General features: G+C 34.4%; 1 protein-coding gene across 1 annotated transcript; it reads left to right on the top strand.

The window, feature by feature from the left end:
• Positions 1-17,398: 17,398 nt before the first annotated feature.
• On the top strand, positions 17,399-19,587 carry LOC111377136. The gene is made up of 2 exons (XM_023000195.1): positions 17,399-18,237; positions 18,388-19,587. Exons 1-2 carry the CDS (start codon positions 17,868-17,870, stop codon positions 18,561-18,563), a joined length of 546 nt encoding a protein of 181 aa, XP_022855963.1. The 5' UTR covers positions 17,399-17,867; the 3' UTR covers positions 18,564-19,587.
• Positions 19,588-22,746: the final 3,159 nt, after the last annotated feature.

Below are 22,746 nucleotides of genomic sequence, written 5' to 3'. Positions count from 1 at the left end.
AATTTCTACTACTTGACTTTCAATTCGCCTCTGAACATTTCTTTTAATTCATTAGATTACATAAGGAATTAGTAGCTGAGTAGCGCATTCTTGAGATCGATACTTGAATAAAGTTTCAAATTATTTTATGTGGAAACTGAGTGCTATTGAACCTTTATCCAAGTTTTAGTTAGATTATGAAACTTCAATGTTTAGATTATGAAACTTCAATGTGTCATAATCGAGTTTGGGACACAACTGAGCCGCTATGTTGATATCTATTAATTTGACTAATTGGCAATTTATATTACGCATGTAGACACATGATCAGAAAGATAGCTAAAAAAAGCTTGGGTGTACCATCGTTTTTCAAATGTGTACTATCAATATTTATTAAATTTTATTTCGGAAACTCTAATAAAGACGCATTCACAAAAAAAGAAAAAAAAAAAAAAACACTCCTTTGACTAATGTTTTTATTGCCAAAAGATGAGAAGATTTAGCGACGGACGATTTCTATCAGATTGCTTTTGCTCTCCAGAATCTCGAAATTATATTTATTTACTTTAAAATAAATTATTTCTTTCAACTTGCAAAAATAAAAATAAAAATTATTTCTTCCTATTCACATTATTCTCCTAAATATTTTATATCTCTTAACATAAATTCCAAAAATAAATTAATATATATATATATTTTTCTGTTGGCAACATTTTTTTTATTTACCATTACCGATGGCAACCAGCCCCAACCCGACTTTTACCCGCTATATATATGGACACCACCTAACTCTTTTCTTTACGTTTTCCATCATATTCCATCGCTCAGCTCCCCGGTTACTGGAACTGTCCAATTGGAGGTATAAAATTCCCAATTCGTTTGTTTTTTTATGAATGTATATACAGGTTGTATGAGTTAATTAAATGACTCATCACTAACATTTACATATGATTACTACTTGCTCAATTAAAAATAAAATGCTACCATCGCTCATTTTTGAAAAACATTACCGATCCATCATTCATTTCAATTCCATCCTCCACCTGTGCAAAAAAATACACATGGCCGATTCCATCCTACATGGGATTAGAAGGCGTTAAAACTTGACAGCCTGGACAAAAACTCAATCCAAGTAGCAGTGTTTTTCCTTCAAATTGAAAGAAACGCTTTTTTATCCACATTAAATTTCAATTTCCCCAACCTTTGAAGCAAAACCTATATTGATTTCTTCCCAAAATACCCCAAACTGACTTCTGTCCCAAGTTTTCCATTAACTGTACATATACAAATCATTATTATAGAAACAAATATAACAATTTGTGCTTTAATAGACACGGGAAGTGGTATAATAATATTTAAAAGTTTTTTGATAAAATCATGGAATAATAATAGTAATATGAAAATAACTGGAATCACAGGAGAAAGTATCCAGATAATTAGTAGTGCTGATAAAGTTAGTATAATTTTTTGAAGTAAACAAGTTACAATAAATAAAATTTATAAATATGATAAATTAGAGTGTGATATATTTTTAGGAAATGACTTTATACAACAATTTCAATATTATAAACAAAATAATTATATGATAATGCTACAAATACCTTGTGGACATTTATTAAAAATTCCAAGAGAATTTAGACCTTACAAAGTTCAGTCAGCCCAGTGTGGTGATAAATGAGAGAAAAAACCAATCATATTTAATGAAATAAAAAATAAAAGAATATTGTATAAAAAAGTTTTAAAAACGGGAATAGAAATAAGTATAGAAAAAATTATTGAACAATTAGAAAATTTTTTGGAGAAAACCCATTTTTATTTTTGAAATCACATCACCCTTAAACCAAAATAGAATTGACAGAAAATGTTATAATAAGAGTCAGACCAATGATGTATACGATAGAAGATACACAAGAATTTAGAAATCAGATAAAAGAATTGTTAAAACAGAAACTTATAATGCCAAGTAATGGAACTCATAGTAGTCTAGTCTTTATGGATATAAAACATTTTGAACAAGTTAGAGGAAAAGCTAGAATGGTTATAAATTATAAGGAATTAAATAAATATACTAAATTTGATGGATATTTTTTTTTTACCAAATAAAGAAGTTTTAATAAACCTTGCAAAAGGAAAACAATATTATTCTAATTTTGATTGTAAATCAAGTTTTTGGCAAATAAAAATGGAAGAAGATAGTATACAATATACTGTATTTAGTACACCTCAGGAAAAATATAAATGGTTAGTAATGTCATTTGGATTAAAAAATGCACCACAAATATATTAAAGAAAAATGGATAATATATTTAAAAAATTTAATAAATTCCTAATTGTTTATATAGATGACATTCTGATATGTTCTAATAGTAAAGAGAAACATAGGAATCATTTAGTCCAATTTATAAATGAATGTAAAAAAGAAGGAATTGTACTTTCTAAAAAGAAATTTATAATAGATAAATAAGAAATAGATTTTCTTGGATTATCAATACATAAAAGAGAAATAAAATTGCAAACCCATATATCTAAAAAGATAGAAAAAATTTCAGATAAATTAGAATCTAAAAAACAAATACAAATTTTTTTAGGATGTTTAAATTATGCAGAATGATTTATTGAAAATCTTTCTAAGAAAAGGTATAAAATACAAGTTTTACTTAGAAAAACAAATATTAAATGATGGAATGAAGAACATACAGAAATAGTTAAATCATTAAAAGAAGAATATAAAAATTTACCAAAATTAAGATAACTAGATGAAAAAAATAATTTGATTGTTAATACTAATGCCTCTGATAAATATTGAGCAGCAATATTAAAAACAAATTTAAATGAGATTTGTGGATATTCAAGTGGAACTTTTAATCAAGCAGAAATAAATTATACCACTCATGAGAAAGAATTACTAGCAATTATTAGAGGGTTAAAAAAAATTTATTATTCTTGTTATCCAAGAAATTTGTTATTGAGACTGATAATTCTCAAGTTGTAGGATTAGTCAGGAATAAATTATTATCAGAACCTTAATACAGAAGGTTCCATAGATGACAAGTTTATTTAACATTTTATAATTTTGATATAGTTCATATTAAAGGAGTTAATAATTTCATTGCAAATTTTCTCAGCAAAAACATAGAATTTGCTTATAGATAAAGCTAGGGTCATGGAGTTATATCAATATATCCTACATATACAGAAAATGACAGATTTTCTTAAAAAAGAATCTGAAAATATAAATATTGGTGCAACACAAATCTCAGAGATGTTTAACTCAAATATAAAAATATTGTTGAATATCACAACTGAGCATCATAAAGAGACCATAGAACTCAAACATCAAGTTGATGACAATGCAGCATAGCTAAAAGATATACTGTATGAGACAGATACACTAAAGAGCTCAGAAATAAGTTTTCCAAATCAATACCAAATAGGGATAGTTGGAAGTAGCAGTGAACCCAGACATGACAATATACCAATTAATAAAAAAGGAGATTCCACTTCAGTATCATCAACCAAAAAAGTGATGATACATTGAGATAAAAGAGATTTCAAAACAATCAGTATCATAGACCAAGAAGATAAAATCCCTTTAGATCCAAAAGAAGAAAAATATGCTGAAATAGTTAGAATTGCTTACGAAATAAAAATGAGTGATTCATATTTCATTTATCCGAAAAATAATGTTTATCCCAGAATAACAGTTATGGAAGGAGGAGACCCTTTATTTATAAAAATTATGGCAAACTATGGATTTGATATATCCAGGAAAAGATTTGATAGAAATTTCAAAATTTGATGATATATTCATAAAAAAAGTATCCAAATTTGTCAAAGGACGAAGAATATATTTAAAATTTTACTCAATATGTCCTGAATACGATGTAGTTGTTTATTATCCAGTTGAACATATAATATCAATTGAATATGTAGCAGCTAACTTCAACATAGATGTGGTGGAAACTGATAGAAAAATTTCAACAGTGATAAAATCATGGATCAGACATAAAAGAGCACTTGAAATTAAAGTCATATACAACATTGTCAAAAATTTGTTTGACGACAAATTCTCATGCTCGTGCCAATATGAAAACTGGATGCTGGTATCAAATCAAGGACATGGAAAATCAGAAATATTGAAGGATTATATTACAAGATTCGATGTACATCAATTTTCAGGATGTCCTACCACTATAAAAGAATCCTACCAGCTAAGGAAGTGTCCCAACTGCATGTAGAAGACAATAATAGAGCACCTTTGACAAAGTTATATGGAGGACAATAATACAGCTGCATGTAAAGACATAGAAGATAAATGGCAATAACAGAGAAATATGCTTTTTGGATAAAAAGTTAAAGAAGCATGTGAAGATGTTGGCCCAAGAAGAAAAATAATAGAGAGGCAAGTGTGTTTTTGCTGATGTACTCAATGATGTAATAGAGTCTCATAGACTTGTATAAACAGTGGTTTGTAATATATAGAAATCATCTTGAAATCAAAGTATTTTCTCCCAAATTGTAAGCACGATTTGTAGTGGAGAATCAACATTTCTAAAATTAGTTTTTCTGGAAATCTCTTTATACCAAACTGAAGACTTGTATAAATTCTGATAGGAATAAAACTTCGATATTTTGATATCAATATGAGTTTCTAAATTTTTATTCTCATAGATTCTTGAAAGATCAAATAGAAAGTTTCCTTTTTATTTTAGCAAAAAGAGAGTTTTTCTTTAACAGAAGTCTAAAATTTTATTCTTTAGAATTGATACAATGAGAGCAAGAAATTGAAATAGTAAAGATTCCGTGAAGGCAAGAGGCCGTTGAAGGAAGTAGTTTACATATTCAGAGCTCAAAGGTCACTCGGTTCTACAAATAAAGATCCAAATCAAACCTAAGATAAAACTATTAAATTTTTGCTAAAATTAGAATGACTCTTTTTAGATCTTAGATAATCAAAGGGATTAATTGTATGATTTGATTAAATGTCAGGATATACAATTGAAGGATTATATAATCTATTAGAAAGGATGTTAGAAGAAATAAAAAATCTTATATCTCAATTAAAAAATATTGATTTACTATTTGAAGAATATAGTATTTTAATTAGAAAATATGAATAATATCTTGCAGATTATTCCTATTTATTATATCATAGAATGAATTTATATTCAAAAATTTGAAATAGAATATAGATTTGGATATATTGAGTAATATATGAAGAATTATTTCATTAAAGGTAAAATATACTTTTTAATGAAACTAAATAGTAACAGGCCAATTAGAAAAATCTCCCCGCTTATAGGCACACGCTCAAATTTAATATTAGTCTCTTGTACATTTTATGGATTGTTCTTTATTTTCTTAAAATAAAAATTGAATCGTGTCTAAATATGGAAATAAAATATTAATTTTACTGAATCACTTGTTTAACAGAGTTTCTAAATTCTTGTCACGTCAGTTTGCATTGGTCCATTGGACAGGTTTTCTAAGAACAGTTTATCTTGACTTATGTGACAATTTTGTTGGGTAATGTTCTTCTTACTATGATTTTTGACAAATATTTTTGATAAAGAATTTCAACCATTAATTTAATAAATCAATGGACTCAATGGAGGTTAAGGTGTAGATGCTTTCGACAACAATTGATCTTGCAGGGATAAGCTTCCCTGAAAATTTGATGATTATCGTATTACATTAACGTGATCATCAGCGAGTTGGAACAAGAAGCAAGAGAAGACCAAGAAAACGGACCATTAGATCAAGAAATTTGTTCAAGAAAAGCCAACCGAGCATCTTTGGGCTGGAGATTGCGGTTCAACTATTCCCCAATTTTGAAGCTCCTGGTGGTATCAAAACGCCGCTATGTCTAGGTATCTTATCGGTCTCTCCAAGAAAAGCTAATTGTTCTACGCTTCTAACTTTGTGTAGCCAGGTCACATGTATAGAACTAACTGGGGCATTGGCCATGGTCTAAAAGATGTTTTATATCAACATGTTTTTGTGCAATAATTCGGAAATACGAACACATAGAAGTGAATAGTATTTTTCATTTCTTTGCATGTTACTTTGGTAGACATATGACAGTGGGAAAAAATGGTGTGTATGCTGTAAAGTTGATGAAATTATAGGAAAAATGACATGGCAGCTGAGTAGCGGTGGTGGCGATAGTTGTGGGTAGGGCTTGGGGTGGAGTAAAATGACAATTTTGCATTTTATATTATTTTTTTTCTTTTTCTTTTTCTGTTTTTTTTTCTTTGTGAATGTTTTATTTTTCATCTTTTAATATTTCCATAAAGATATGCTAGTCAAGGGAATTGATTAACAGAAAAATAGATATTCATTAGGATGAATGTAGGGCCGGTTCACAGATTTTGTGTGCCACATATGACATTTTAAAATGGAGCTTCTTTCATTCAAAAAAAATAAAAAATAAAAATAAAAAATAATAAAATACTTACGTGTACCAATTTAAAAAAAATTAAAATGGCGTCCGTTTCATGTAATAAAAACTCAAGTTTCTAGAACCAAAAAAATCACGAAATAACCATTAACAAGTGAACAATCGGCACCAATAAAATGACAATGTTACGATATAGAGTGTATTATTGTAGAGTAAGCACCAAAGATTGATGATAGAGTTTTTCTCTTTTCTATTTGAGTATTCTTTGTAGGTTCAAGGGTGAAAGCAGGGGCGAACCCAGGCACTTCGAATTGTGGGGTAAAAAAAAAATTTCTTTTTGAACAACGTATCATGAAAAAAAAAAAAAAAAAATCGATTGTTTGCTGTTCATGTTCGGTGTTTGCACTTTGAAAAGAAATCGGTGGATTATATGATATATCTATGGACTAAATAATATATATGGATCATGTGATATGGATATAGAAATAGCACAAAAAAAAAAAAAAATCCAAAAAACTGTGAGGTCAAATGACCCCAAATGAAATCATGTGAGTCAGCCCCTGGGTGAAAGTGAAAAATGACAAAAATGGACCTGGGGTTAGCATTTCATTTTTCACTTTAATCTCTTTGAATTTTGGACTGCTTATCTTCTTGTTGGGTTAGTTATTTGTTAAGAAAGGTAATTAGGCATTTGGGATTGGATTGGTAAAATATATAATTTAAAATTTATTTTTTTCGAAAGCAAAATGATTTAAAATTAGAAAAAATAAATATATTCTTAATATGTTAAATTAAAAAAATGGCAAAATATAAATATTTTTTACTCTTTTTTCCAGTATTTTAAAAATTGGAACAACCCGGTCGATTCAACTGAAAAATGAGAATCGAGATCAAAATCGGCACCGATTAGACTTATAAAACCTCTAATAAAAAAAACCCACTCCAAAACTCATTAAAATTAGTCATTTTTGGAAAACTCGTGACCATTCTCTACTTAACCAGTTCAACTTATGTAAATGTATATTTTTAAAATTTTTAAGTGTATATTTTTTAAAAATCATCATTTAACACTTATTCAACCTTTTGATTCTTGACCCTTTCTCTTTTTCCAATCGATGGCTGGGTTAATTTTTAAAACATTGATTTTCTCATGAATATTGTGTCCTTTAACTTAACATAATAATAAATATTTAAAATTTTAAAATTAATAAAATATTTTAAATATATAATTATACGTATATAAACACTTATAACAATTTTATTATTATTTTTTTGTCCCAACAATGCTAAGGCCATATGCGATCTCTCAACTCAAACACCCTCAAGGATATAAATGATTTTTAATCTCCAAGAGTAAGAGGCACAGAGAGGTAAATCGATTAATTCAAAAAAATTCAATTGAACACTATAAATTAAAGAATCTTGATTTGTGAATTAAATGTGACCAATGGACGAAATTGTAAGTCATAACATCCACATTGTACTTTAAGACCTGAATTTGATTAATTGTGTGCTTTTAGATAATGTTAGTATAAACAAATAATTTAGATAATTAATCACAATCTTCTTCTTCTTCTTCTTTTTTTTTTTTGGGTGGATTAGAGGTTAGAAATATAGGAAATTACGAATTAAATAATAATCTCTATGGGAAGGATCATTTGAACTCATAGGTCAATTTTATTACTTGTTACAATATTATACACTTGCAATAGAAAGCACGCTACAAGTTGAAGGTGTGGATGCTTTTCGATGGCAATTGATCTTGGAGAATCTTCCTGCAATATTTGATGATTATCATATTATGTTAAAGTAGTTTTCCCCTATCCAAATACTTGTGTTTAGTAATTTTGAAATACAAACGCATGAAGCAAATAGTATTTTTAAGTTATTTGTATTTGACTATAACGTTTATGAAATCATTGGGAAAAGGGTGTGGCAGTTGTGTGGCAGTGGTGGTGATTGCGGGTAGGGTGTGTGGGGTGGAACGAGATGACAATTTTTCTTTTATAATTATTTTCTTTTGTTATTTGTTTGATGAATGCTTTATTTATTTTTTCAATATTTTAATTAGGATATGCTAGTCAAATGAATTGACTAACAGAATATATATTCATTTGGATGAATGATGAAAATTTTACGAAGTTAAAGGCATAGATATAAAAATATAAAATGGTTCGAGGATGAATTTACAAATAACAAGAAAGATGAGGACACTTGCTGCTATTTTCTCGGTGCATGTACCCATATATAAACGTCACTCATGTTCCCATCATTCACCTTCAGAACTGCTCTCGCAAATTCATATCCTCGCATCAGTTTCGCTCTCTGTACAGCCGTCGCCACCTGCTTTCCGACGTCGGAATCTTTCCCCCAATTGGAGGTATGGGTATCACGCACGCTGATCACCATTCGCTATTTAATCTTGTATAATTGTATATAAATGTGTGCAGCTCCTGTATCGGGTTATCTAAAATTTAGTTTTTGAACCAGGGTTTTGTTTGAATTGCATGTTCTTCTCTTAGCATTGAAAAGAAAATTTTGACGTTGATTTTTCTTTTGGGTTCTAAATTATAACTTATGACAGATGATTTTTTTTTTCTCTCTCTATTTAAATTTTCTGGTACTGATATGAATTTTTTTATTATTATTATATATATATATATATTTTTTGGTGAAATTTCGCTTTTTGTGACACTTTTAAAGAGTCCGGTTTTCCTGAATCTTTTGTATTAGTTTCCAAATAGTTCTTTTTGGTTTTGGGTTTCTTAGCCATATGTGTATATTCTACTATCAGCTGTTTTACATTTCATAGTTGTCTTTGTATTTTTGTCCTTCTATTTCAACTATAAATTTCTAGGGCCTGTACGTCTTGACAGAATTTTATTGTTTTCGGGAGTTGGTTCTTCTGTTTTCGTGCGTATATACCAAGTTTGAAATTTTAATACACAATCATATTTGCTTTTGCTGGTAAAACAGAAATTATTGCAATGGAAACTAATAAGTGTGTTTTTGCACACTTATTTAGATCACAAACATGATTTAATTACGAGCAAAATGTTTAAATTATGACTTAATCTCGTTGAATTCATGCAATGTAGGTGTTTCTATGAAAATTGTGGAATTCAGGAGAAAAGAGCCGAACAAGGACTAAAATGGAGTAAAGTGATAGTTCAGGGACTAAGGATGCAAATATTCAAAGTTGAACTAAAAGGAAACCCGAGAATGCAAATATGCTAAGTATGAACTCGAAAGCGATACAAGATGCTTAGAAGAAGAAGGAATTGCAAAGGGACTAAAATGAAGAAGAATGAAAGTTCAAGGACCAAAATGGACTTTTTGCATAGTTGGTAGCACTATGCGGTCGCATAGAGGCCACCCGAGAATAAATTCTCAAGAATTTTTACTCTATACGACTGCATAGAAATGTACTATGCTGTCGCATAGAACAATTCGGGGGTCGATTCTACAGTTTCCTTATTTCGTCGAAACTCTTATGGAAACAAAATTTTGGAGGTCCTATATAAACGAAAACTCGACCAGAACGAAGAGGACGCCAATTTTAGAAGAAAAAGAGAGATTTTGAAGGAGAAAACGAAGAGAGAACAAGAGGAAAACATCGCGCCAATTGAAGAATTGATTGAAACTTGATTCGAGTGATGACGTTTCTTCATCTTCTTTTTCATGTGCCAGAAGATCGATGAACCTTGCAATACAAGTTTTGATTTTTGATTTGGAGATTTGACATATTTAAGCACATGTTTCGAAATTGAATGATTTATACGTTTTTATTTCCATATTATTATTGTGCGCGTAATTATATGATTTTGGTGGCCTATTTTATGCATTCGAGAGAAGAAAAATAGTCTCGACATGGTATAAATCATCACAGGGTCCGATAGGGGATAGAAATATACATCTATGCCTCGTGTAAATCGTTGAATATTCATGAAATTACATGCGTTCCTGTATGTTAGTATTCGTCATAGAGATATAGTCGAATAACATATTGGGGTAGGTTTGGTATTGCTCGAGAGAGATTGCTAAATTAAAATAGGAATATTGATTCATCAATTGTGGGAGTGTGTGTCAAATTTGCATAATTAAAAGTTGAACGGGTTTTGCTTGGGAATTCGTGATCCTAGTGTGTTAGTATTTCATTAATTCCATAAATTCTCGTAGATTGCATCCAGGTCATTTTGCATTTAGTATAAGTTTCTCAATCATAATTGTATCATAGTTCACATCTTCCTCAGTTGAATCACAATACATACATCTTGTTTTCGTATTTCAGTTAAGGTCATAATAGATTGATTTGAAGTAATTCAATCTTTGTGGGATCGATACTTGGACTCATAATCCATTCTACTATTTGTTAACGAACCGTACACTTGCAGTGGGTGTTAAATCGAAAGAAATAAAATCATGAACAAGTTTTTAGCGCCGTTGCCGGGGATTGAAATTTAGTTTAATTTTATCTATTGTGACACTAATTCGAACTTACCTAGATTAGTAGTAGTTAGCTTACTAGACTTAGTTTATTGTTTACTTTAATTTATTTTTGTGTTATTTTTACTATCTCAGGGCTTGTATGCAAAGAGCACCTGATCGAGATTTGGTTCCCATTGATCCAGAGATCGAACGCACATTTTGTCATAGGCAAAGAGAAGCAAGAGCAGCACAATAAATTCAAAAAGACCAGAAACAGCAACAACAGATGACTAATGAGCAAAATCATCCGGTAATTCAACTCAACGAAGGCGTGAGGGTTGAAGATGAAGGGAATATGGTACTTGGGGACTTCATGCACCGTTGGTGGTCCAGAGTCAATCTAGCATTGTGCATCCTCCATTTGGGCAACCGAACTTCTAGCTAAAAACAAATGATTCAACTATTTTAAAATGGGCATCAATTCCACGGGATGGCTAATGAGAATCCACATACACACATATCCCGATTTCTAGACATGTGCCAACACTTTAGATATCAGGGTATCTCAGACGATGCTATAACACTGCGATTGTTTCTACCCACATTGCGGGATAAAGCACTTGAATTGCTGGATTCACTTCCCGTCGCAAGTATCACCACTTGGAACGAGCTAGCCCACAAATTCTACACCAAGCTCTTCTCGCCAGCTAAGGTAGCAAAAATGCGGCATGATATATTTATATTCAACCAAGGTGAGTCCGAATCATTTGAAGAGGCCTGGAATCACTTCAAAAATATATTAAGGAAGTGTCCTCAGCATGGCTTTGATAAAAAGACACAAATCCGATTTTTCTACATTAGATTACTTCTATCCTTCAAGAGTATGGTGGATTCATCATCCGACGGGTCAATCTCCGCGGGAACAATTGACGGAGCATGAGAACTGTTTGAGAGAATGGCTACAACTTCAGCCATATGGTCTACAGATCGAGTGGTTCAGAAGAGAACGCCGGGGGTTTATGAAGTAGATACTTACTCAGCATTATCTGCAAAGATAGACTCCTTGTTCCATAAGGTTGAGAGCATTTCACAGACCGTCAATGCAAAACAAGTCAAGAAGCCAAGCTGTGAAGAATGTGGAGCAAACCACAATACTGTCAACTGTCCAATCTTCACACAGGGGATCGAACATGCAGATTTTGTGCAATGGGGTCAACGCCAACAAAACAATCCACATTCAGAAACCTTCAATCAGGGCTAGAGAAAACACCCAAACTTCTCACGGAGTAACCAGAATCAAAACAGACCATAAGGTCAATTTCAGCAGCAGGATAAAAAGCCACCATTAGAAGAAATGTTTGAGAAGTTCGTGGCAACGACTAATCAGTACATGGAGGCTAACAACTAGTTTATGCAAAAGACAGATGCAACTCTCCAAGATCAAAGTGTTGCAATAAAAAATTTGGAGACACAAATGGGACAGATGGCAATCTCCATGACAGGTAGAGCACCAGGAAACATACCCGGCAACACTGAAATCAATCCTAAGGAGTACGTAAAAGCTATAACAACCAAAAGTGGAGTACAACTATTGGAGATACATGTAAAAAGACTGATAACTAGCAAGGAATCAGCGCCTACCTCAGATGACGAGATTGTGGAACAAACAACAGAGAATGTTGCCAAGAAGAGTTCCAATACATCACGAGTTATTGCTACCAATTCTATCAACCCTCATGAACCACATATTCCATTTCCACAGAGGTTGAAAAAGCACAAATTGGATTAGCAATATAGCAAATTTCTTGAAGTCTTCAAGAAACTACACATCAACATCCCATTTGCTGAGGCACTTGTTCAGATGCCGAGTTATGCAAAATTTCTAAAGGATATCCTCTCTAACAAGCGAAAGATAGAAGAAAATGAAACAGTGATGCCAATTGAGGAATGTAGTGCCAGAATCCAGAAAAAGCTACCTCCAAAACTAAAGGATCCAGGGAGTTTTATTGTACCTTGCACTATTGAAAATTGTCATTTTGATAAAGCTTTGTGTGATTTAGGTGCAAGTAATAATTTGATGCCTCTCTCTATTTTTAGGAAACTCGGCTTGGTAGAAGCTAAGGCTACAACAGTGACCTTACAGTTAGCAGATCGATCCCTTACACATCCAAGAGGGATCATTGAAGACGTGTTGGTAAAAGTAGAAAAGTTTATATTCCTAGTAGATTTTTTCATTTTAGACATGGAGGAAGATAAGGATGTTCCACTCATATTGGGGCGACCTTTCTTAGCTACTAGAAGAGCGATTGTCGATGTTCAGAAAGGGCAGCTTATATTGAGGCTTGGCGAAGAACAGATCTCTTTCAACGTGTTCAGGGCAATGAAATTTCCCACTAGTCAGACAACTACTTCCAGACCGAGGTAATTGACAGAATAATTTAAAATACATTTCGGCTACATCATCCTTCCAATGCATACGAGGCATGCATTGCACATTCTCAATCCACTCAAATTGATTCAAGTGAGATTGAAACATGTGCACGATTTTTGGAAACTAATCCACCATACATGTACAAGCGTCACTTCGAAGAACTAGGAACTAGGACTACAAAGTCAGTGCCATCTATTTAGCAACCTCCCAAGTTGGAATTCAAACAATTGCCACCACACCTTCGATATGCTTACTTAGGGGAGTTTTATACACTCCTGGTTATTATTTGAAACACTGTCAGTGAAGTGGAGGAAGAGAGACTACTTCGGGTGCTGAGGGAGAATAAAATAGCCATTGGATGGTCAATTACAGATATCAAAGGGATCAGACCGTCGCTATGCATGCACAAAATACTTATGGAAGAAAATTTCAAGCCAAGCATTAATGGTCAGCGGAGATTGAATCCAAACATGAAGGAAGTGGTTAGGGCTGAGGTATTGAAGTTGCTCGATGCAGGCATCATCTACCCAATATCAGATAATACATGGATCAGTCCAGTGCAAGTTGTTCCAAAGAAGGGAGATATCACAGTGGTGCAGAACGAGAAAAATGAGTTGATTCCTACAAGAATAGTCACTGGATGGAGAGTTTGCATCGATTACCGCAAACTAAATGCTGCTACTCGAAAGGATCATTTTCCACTATCATTCATTGATCAGATGTTGGAGAGACTAGTAGGGCACTCACATTACTGTTTTTTGGATGGGTACTCTGGGTATAATCAAATTCCAGTAGCACCTGACAACTAGGAGAAGACAACTTTCACATGCCACTACGGTACCTTTGCATACCGTAGGATGCCCTTTGGTTTGTGCAACGCCCCCGCCACCTTTCAACGTTGCATGATGGCTATCTTTTCTGATATGATTGAGAAATTCATCGAGGTACTCATGGATGACTTCTCAGTGTTTGGGTCTTCGTTTGATGAGTGTTTGGAGCATCTGAGTCTTATGTTACAGCGGTGTATAGAGACCAACTTGGTATTAAATTGGGAGAAATGTCACTTTATGGTACAGGAAGGCATCGTGTTAGGACACAGAATATCAGCAAAGGGTATTGAGGTGGACAGAGCAAAGATTTAGGTGATCGAGAAATTATCGCCACCAACATCAGTGAAAGGTGTTCGTAGCTTCCTTGGACATGTCGGGTTCTACAGAAGGTTCGTAAAGGATTTCTCAAAAATTACTAAACTACTGTGCCGTTTGTTGATGAAGGAATCCACATTTGAGTTCACAAATGAGTGTTTGATGGATTTTAATACCTTGAAAGAGAAGTTGATTTTAGCACCCGTGATCATCACACCGTGATTTTACTGTTGGGGCCGTATTGGGACAACGGAGAAATAAGATATTTCACGAAACCTACTATGCAAGTAAGACTTTGAACGATGCTCAATTAAACTATGCCACTACAGAGAAAGAGCTCCTTGTCATAGTCTATGCCTTTTACAAATTTCGATCATATCTTGTGGGGTCAAAGGTCATCGTTTACATAGATCATGCAGCCATCAAGTACTTAATGGAAAAGGAGGATGCCAAGCCACGTCTCATTTGTTGGATACTGCTGCTTCAAGAGTTTGGTTTGGAAATTAGGGATAAGAAGGGCAGTGAAAACGTGGTAGCAGACCACTTGTCTCAACTTGAGACTACAGAGCAGACAAAGACCGTGGAAATCAATGAAGTCTTCCCAGATGAACAGATTTTCGATGTGGGGGAGCATCCTGGTATGCTGACATAGTTAACTACTTAGCCAGGTCTATCATTCCGCCAGATTACTCAAATCACCAGAAGAGGAAATTTTTCGCTGAGTTGAAGTATTATTTTTGGGAGGATCCCATTCTATACAGGCGAGGATCTGATCAAATCGTTCGTCGTTGCGTACTTGAGGAAGAAGTGCCATTAATACTAGAACATTGTCATTTATCTACATACACAGGGCATTTTGGTGCTTCAAAAATAGAGACGAAGATCTTTAGTCAGGTTTTTACTGGCCTACATTGTTTAAGGATGCCTTTGAATTCGTAAAAAGGTGTGACCGATGTCAACGCACCGGTAATATATCCAGGAGAAATGAAATGCCTTTGAACAGTATCCTAGATGTGGAACTATTTGACGTCTAGGAGATTGACTTCATGGGGCCATTTTCCCCATCATTCTCTAATCAGTATATATTGGTGGCTATGGATTACGTATCGAAGTGGTTAGAAGCCGTTGCATTGCATACCAACGATGGAAAGGTGGTGATAGATTTTCTAAAAAAAAATATTTTCACCTGCTTTAGCACACCGAGAGCTATAATCAGTGACAGAGGCAAACATTTCTGCAATCGCCAATTTGAACGGTTGTTGACTAAATACGGCGTTAAACATCGTCTAGCCACTGCATATCACCCTCAAACCAGCGAACAGGTTGAAGTGTCCAATAAACAATTAAAGCGAACACTTGAAGTCACAGTAAGCTCTTCACGAAAAGATTGGTCAAAGAAGCTGGAAGACGCCTTGTGGGCCTATAGGACTGCATTCAAGACTCCTATGGGGATGTCACCATATCAACTAGTTTTTAGGAAGGCATGCCACTTACCTCTTGAGATAGAACACCATACTTATTGGGTAATGAAGAAATTGAATTTGGACTTGAAGGTTGTGGGTGAAAAACGTTTATTACAACTTAATGAGCTGGATGAGCTCAAAATGGAGGCCTACGAAAATTCAAGACTATACAAAGAACGCACCAAGAAGTGGCATGATATGCATATTCAGAGGCGTGAATTTAAAGTGGGGCAAAAAGTGTTACTCTACAACTCTGAGCTTATGCTGTTTCCAGGAAAGCTGCGATCGAGATGGTTTGGCCCCTATACTATTACACAACTATTTCTGCATGGAGCAGTTGAAATCACTTATGACAGTAAGGAAACATTTAAGGTCAATGGACAGTGTTTGAAGCACTATTGGAGCGGCGATTTCTCATAGGAAAAGTCTATCGTTCATCTTAGACCACCAGAATGACGCAATACGATAAAGTCGAACTATCGACTATAACCTAGCGCTGCGTGGGAGGCAACCCACTGTATCCTTTGATTTATTTTACTTTTCACATTATTTTAGGAGTCGTTTAATTTTCGCATTTGCATTTTTTTGTTAGGTCATCGATCTTTCACGCATACTAGTCTAAGCATTACACATTTAAGATGGCATGAGTCAAGTTGATTGAAGTTGTTTTGAGGGATTGAGTGTGAAATCATGCATTTCGATGCACAAAGTCATTCTTCATAAAAATTTTCAAAATGCGTTTGAAGTTTATTCCATAAATTGATCTTGGTGCTAAGTCTTTCGGCAAGCACATATCCCATTGAATTGGAAGTTTCTAAATTTTTCGAGAATAATATTAGCCGAGTCAAATTTATAATTGAAAACCAATTTCGGGGGAAAATTTTAATTAAGTTGTGTTTTGGGGTTTAAAATTGTAATTTTGATATTGTTTTTTTTCCCATAATTCAGATTTTAAAAAAAAAAATTGTCTATGTGATCGCATTGACATAATGTCTACGCGGTCGCATAGACATCAACCGAAACAAAAATTTGGGCTATTTCTATCACTATGTGACCGCATAGGATACTACTATGCGGCCACATAGTAGTGACTCGGTCATGGATTTAAGCCATGATCGAGTCACTCTCAATCAATTTCCCTCCTTTTCGCCCCTCTCTCGCACCTTCACACCAACACACACGGTAAGACACACAAACACATGACTCACACTCATTCTTCATTCCATTGGCACCCTAAATCAATACTCCACATGTTCATTGCGAATTCAAGGTACATTCTCCCATTCCTTTTCTTCTATGATTTTTTTAGTTCGATTCGAGATGAACCGAGAATTTTATGAGCATGATTGCGGAGAATGGGCAATAGGTAGTCAATGGATTGTGTATTTTGCACTTGGGTTGTGTTATGGATTGGTGGAACATTAAATTTTTGGTATTTTGTAGGGTTTACAAGGAATGCATGTTACATATTTGATGAAATCCCTAAGTATCGAGCTTTATGCAATTTTGAAATTTTGGCTTTGGTTATGTTGTACAATTGATGTGTATAACGATTGGATAAAGACAGATCACTTGAAAGGCCGTGAAAAACATAAAATCCCATCTTGCATGACGTAGGCACTACATAGCCAAGTCACGGCACCCTCCGTCCCCTATTTTACACCATAATTTGACACACGAAACGAAGTCCAATTGATTTGAAATTTGAGTATATGGTAGACCTCATTAAATACTTTCATATGCCCGAAGATTGCTCGGGAAAATTTCGATATTTTTTGATGATATCCGGGGCAGAACATGCGTACTTGGTCATGGGTCCAATTTTTCAAATGTGCATGTTTAGGCCTAGTTTTCTTAGTTTTTCATATTGGCAGACTATTTACACTATCTTGAATATCATGTTTTGAAGATTGCACACCAATGTGTTATATATGCATGTTGACGTAAGTTTGGGGGATTTGTGAAATATATGTCTTGCTAATCTCATTCCATCTCTCGTTTCTCAACAAGAAGTTTAATGAATGTTATTTTTGCACATTTGCAGGATGCCTCCAAAAAGAACATCAAAAGGAAAAGAGAAGGTTGGTTCCGCATCTGGCACAGCCCGGACTAGAGAGTCCGAAGGGGGTGTCAGGCGATTTCTATCTTCAGACACAGCAGCCCGTTACGCCAATGTTGTCCGCAATTGGGCACTCGTCCCCGAAAGGCCAGTTAAGTTGGAAGATTTTCCCGATTTTGAATTAGTTTATTTAATCCACAACTATGGTTGGGAGAAAGTAATTGAAAGACCGCATCCGGTGTATGAAAATCTGGTGAAGGAGTTCTATGCCAACTTCAATACAAAAATCGACACGCCTGGATCAGATCATCTACATCAAACATGGGTTCGAGGTAAATGGATTATGTTTTCACCCAAAGTGATTCATGGCTACTATCAGCTAACCTGAAATAATGTGATCCCAGTCCCACATAATTTCAACTGGATTGAGGTTGCAGAAGTATTATTAGGACGTGAGAATGCATGGCCTCTACCTACTGCAGATTGGTATCAGATTGATCTCACCCCATCTATAGCTATCCTATGGTTATTCATATGCCACAACATCGAGCCCATATCCCATAGGACGATATTCACAAATCAAAAGGCGAGGTTTATCTATCATTTGGTTCGGGGGAACAAGATTGACTTGGCCACATATATCTACAACCAGATATAGATTATAGGCACATGGGGAGACAGGCATACTTTGCTGATTTTCTCAAGTTTGATAAGTGGGATATGTAAAGCTACAGGCATACAAGTCCAACCTAGGAAAACACCAGAAAAACCAAGTCTATATATCAAGCGCCTTACACTAGAGGCCCAGGACCGAGCCAGAGTTAAACATCAACAAAAGTTAGAAAACGAATGACGTCGACAGCAACAGGCTGAGGAAGGACACGCAGCTGAGAACTTCGAGATGCCACGAGCTCCTCCACCATCAGTTGACATTGATACCTAGTTATTGAGGCAGATGTTTGCCACTATGACAGGACACAGTCGAGACATGCAGAGTCTCCAGCAATCATTTGGAGCAATGAGTACCACCATCCAGCAGGTACAGAATGATATGGCAATCACAAGAAACTTCACATCCAATGCCAGCAGTGAGTCCCTTGCAGTGAGAAGAGAGATAATACCTTTGATGGGCGATTGTGAATGTACGTTGGCAGGATGGATGGTATACAATGGCGAGTGAATGAGACATGGGACCGTTTAGGGAGCTTGGAGACCAGGGTTCAGGCCATGCAGGTGGAGTAGACCCAGCAGTCTGACATATTGAGAGAGATTTTATCCCGCCTTCCTCCCCCTCCTGGAGATGATGCTGCAGGATCCAGCCTTCCATCACAGCCACTATATTGATCAGGGGAGTCTTGATTACCCCATTTTGCTATTTTGTGTTCTTGTTTTTCTTTTTAAATTATGCCATTTCAACTTTAATTCTTACATTGAGGATAATGTACTGTATAAGTTTGGGGGATGATGGCATAATTTAAAACAAATAGTCGGCATGTAATTATTTTTCATTTTCACAGTCCATCGTTATTGTTGACTAATTGTTGCATGATGCATGCTTGATGAGTGAGTGTTAATTATACTTTGGCATGCTTGTTGGGCTTGATAGCCTTGCCGACTATCATGTGATTATTGGATTGGTATAATTCATAAACTTTGAATATAGTGATGAATAGATTAACCAATACTTGTGATGCAATACTTGACATTATCTATGCACGCTGTTCATGCTTGACATGTTAGGTGAATGGCTGGATTTTGAGCATAAACTAGAAAAAGAATAATAACTCTCTATTGAATTAACATGTAAATCACCTTAAGACAGTTTGAAATTGGTTGAGCTATTATAGAGAGCATTGAAATAAGCGGGGGCTTCGTGCATGAAATTTTATTGTGTGGATTGCCTAGACCAGTGAGGTGAAGATTAGGCGAAAATCTTAAATTGGGGGTTGATTTTGGAAACTAAATGTCTAGAACAATAAGGGCGTAAAATTAATTTGTGAAAATAAGACACTTCTTTTCATGCCTTTATGATTCGAGCAAGTAAGCCTACAAGGGTATAAAACCTGGTACCCTAAAGCCAACTGGTTTGGGAGTCACCGGCCTAAAGCTTGCTAAAGGGGTCATATAGAAAGCAAGAGGGAAAGAGGTTAATAAAAAGTCATCTGATCGAGCCTTTATAACTCGAATGAATAAGCATGCAAGGGTTTAAAACTTGGTACCCTAAAGCCAACTGGTTTGGGAGTCACCGGCCTAAAGCTCATTACATTGGTTGTATAGAAAGCAAATGAGATGATGATTAAAAAAATGGAAAGCGAGAAAACAAAAGTGAGACAATAATATGAAGAAAAACCCTTAGACATTTGGTTGAGGAAACTATACCTTTGAGGCGAGGCAAGTAACCTATTTTAATCTTGAGTGTCGAAACAATCAAACTTGGGAGAGCCTTCACTTGTTGAAATGTAAATTTGTGATCGTGAGATCAATCCAAACTACGAGAGGGTGAGGACTACAGCTATGTAAATTCCTAATCTTAAAACACGGCCCTGGGATAATTGAGTGAAAAGAATAAGTTTTGAGGGTTGTGTATCTCTCGAGCGAGTAACGATACATTTGACCACTTGGGGTCTAGACTCAACCCATCATGAATTTGATATGTTGGCATGAATTTACACACACACGTCAAGCATGCAATTAATAGGTAAAAGTTGATGTCATTTTTGTACTGATAAATTTTCATAAGTCAAATACTTAGTCCAATCCTGAGCCACGGCAGGGTATTAAGCCATGTTTGTTCAGAATTAAATCACTATCTTGTTTGAAGACAAACAATAGTTCAACTTTGGGGGGTTTGATAAGTGTGTTTTTGCACACTTATTTAGATCACAAACATGACTTAATTACGAGCAAAATGTTTAAATTGTGACTTAATCTCGTTGAATTCATGCAATGTAGGTGTTTCTATGGAAATGGTGGAATTCAGGAGAAAAGAGTCGAAAAAGAACTAAAATGGAGCAAAGTGATAGTTCAGGGAATAAGGATGTAAATATTCAAAGTTGAACCAAAAGGCAACCCGGGAATGCAAATATGCTTAGTATGAACTCGAAAGCGATACAAGATGCTTGGAAGAAGAAGAAGGAATTGTAAAGGGACTAAAATGAAAAAGAATGAAAGTTCAAAGACCAAAATGGACTTTTTGCATAGTTGGTAGCACTATGCGACCCCTCTATGCGGTCGCATAGAGGCCACCCGAGAATAAATTCTCAAAAATTTTTACTCTTTGCGACCGCATAGAAATGTACTATGCGGTCGCATAGAACAATTCGGGGGCCGATTCTGCAGTTTCCTTATTTCACCGAAACTCTTATGGAAATAAAATTTTTGGGGGTCCTATATAAATGAAAACTTGACCAGAACAAAAAGGACGCCAATTTTAGAAGAAAAAGAGAGATTTTGAAGGAGAAAACGAAAAGAGAACAAGAGGAAAACATCGTGCCAATTGAAGAATTGATTGAAACTTGATTCGGGTGATGACGTTTCTTCAACTATTTTTGTATTTTTTTCTTTTTCGCATGTTAGGCTAGATTTTTCACGTACCAGGAGATCGATAAACCTTGCAATACAAGTTTTGATTTTTGATTTGGAGATTTGACATATTTAAGCACATGTTTCGAAATTGAATGATTTATACATTTTTATTCCCATATTATAATTGTACACGTAATTATATGATTTTGGTGGCCTGTTTTATGCATTCGAGAGAAGGAAAATAGGCTTGACATGGTATAAATCATCATAGGGTCCGATAGGAGATAGATATATACCTCTATACCTCGTGTGAATCGTTGAATATTCATGAAATTACATGCGTTCTTGTATGTTAGTATTCGTCATAGAGATAGTCGAATCACATATTGGGGTAGGTTTGGTATTGCTCGAGAGAGATTACTAAATTAAAATAGGAATATTGATTCATCAATTGTGGGAGTGTGTGTCAAATTTGCATAATTAAAAGTTGAACAGGTGTTGCTTGGGAATTCGTGATCCTAGTGCGTTAGTATTTCATTAATTCCATAAATTCTCGTAGATTGCATCCAGGTCATTTTGCATTTAGTATAAGTTTCTCACTCATAATTGCATTATAGTTCACATCTTCCTTAGTTAAATCACAATACACACACCTTGTTTTCGTGTTTCGGTTAAGGTCATAGTAGATTGATTTGAACTGATTCAATCCTTGTGGGATCGATACTTGGACTCATAATCCATTCTACTACTTGTTAATAAACCGTACACTTGCGGAGGGTGTTAAATAGAAAGAAATAAAATCGTGAACAGAAACCTAGGTTTCCAAAATTCAATTATTCAATGCTTTTCATGTAAGGTCAATGAATTTAAGATAATGTAGAAACTCATAGAAACTTTTATTATTCATGCAAGGTGAGATTGCATGGTATTTTTACTCATCTCTTATTTGTGAGATTGCTTGATGGTGGTTGTTTTAAATTCAGAACTTACTGAAGAAAAGGACTCTTTAGATATAATAAAAATTCCAATGAGATTTGCTGCAATCAATATTCCTCTTGTGCTATTATGATGTTCTCTTCTTTCAAATGATTTCATTCCTTCCCATATTAGCAGTTCTCTGAAGACATTTAAAATGCTGGATTCAGTAGGAGCTTATACCGTTCAGTGTGACAACTATTCAAAGTGGAGGTTCATCCCTACAAAGCAGAAATATGAGCACATAAGAGAAACTATAGTTGTACTGCCTTTCTATTTTGGAACAGCTCTTTGAATGGCGACCTGAAATAACATGTGATGATGAATCAAATCTTATTAAA

Source organism: Olea europaea, unplaced genomic scaffold, assembly GCF_002742605.1.
Source record: "Olea europaea var. sylvestris unplaced genomic scaffold, O_europaea_v1 scaffold1609, whole genome shotgun sequence".
Taxonomy (NCBI): domain Eukaryota; kingdom Viridiplantae; phylum Streptophyta; class Magnoliopsida; order Lamiales; family Oleaceae; genus Olea; species Olea europaea.
Note: the sequence above shows the minus strand (reverse complement) of the source record. Positions and strands in the feature narration are given on the sequence as shown.

Excerpts from the sequence above, each read along its gene's own strand:
- LOC111377136 (XM_023000195.1), top strand. The coding sequence starts at position 17,868 with ATGTTATTTTTGCACATTTGCAGGATGCCTCCAAAAAGAACATCAAAA. Across the intron at positions 18,238-18,387 it reads ACATCAAACATGGGTTCGAG|ATTGGTATCAGATTGATCTC; the intron begins GTAAATGGATTA and ends TACCTACTGCAG.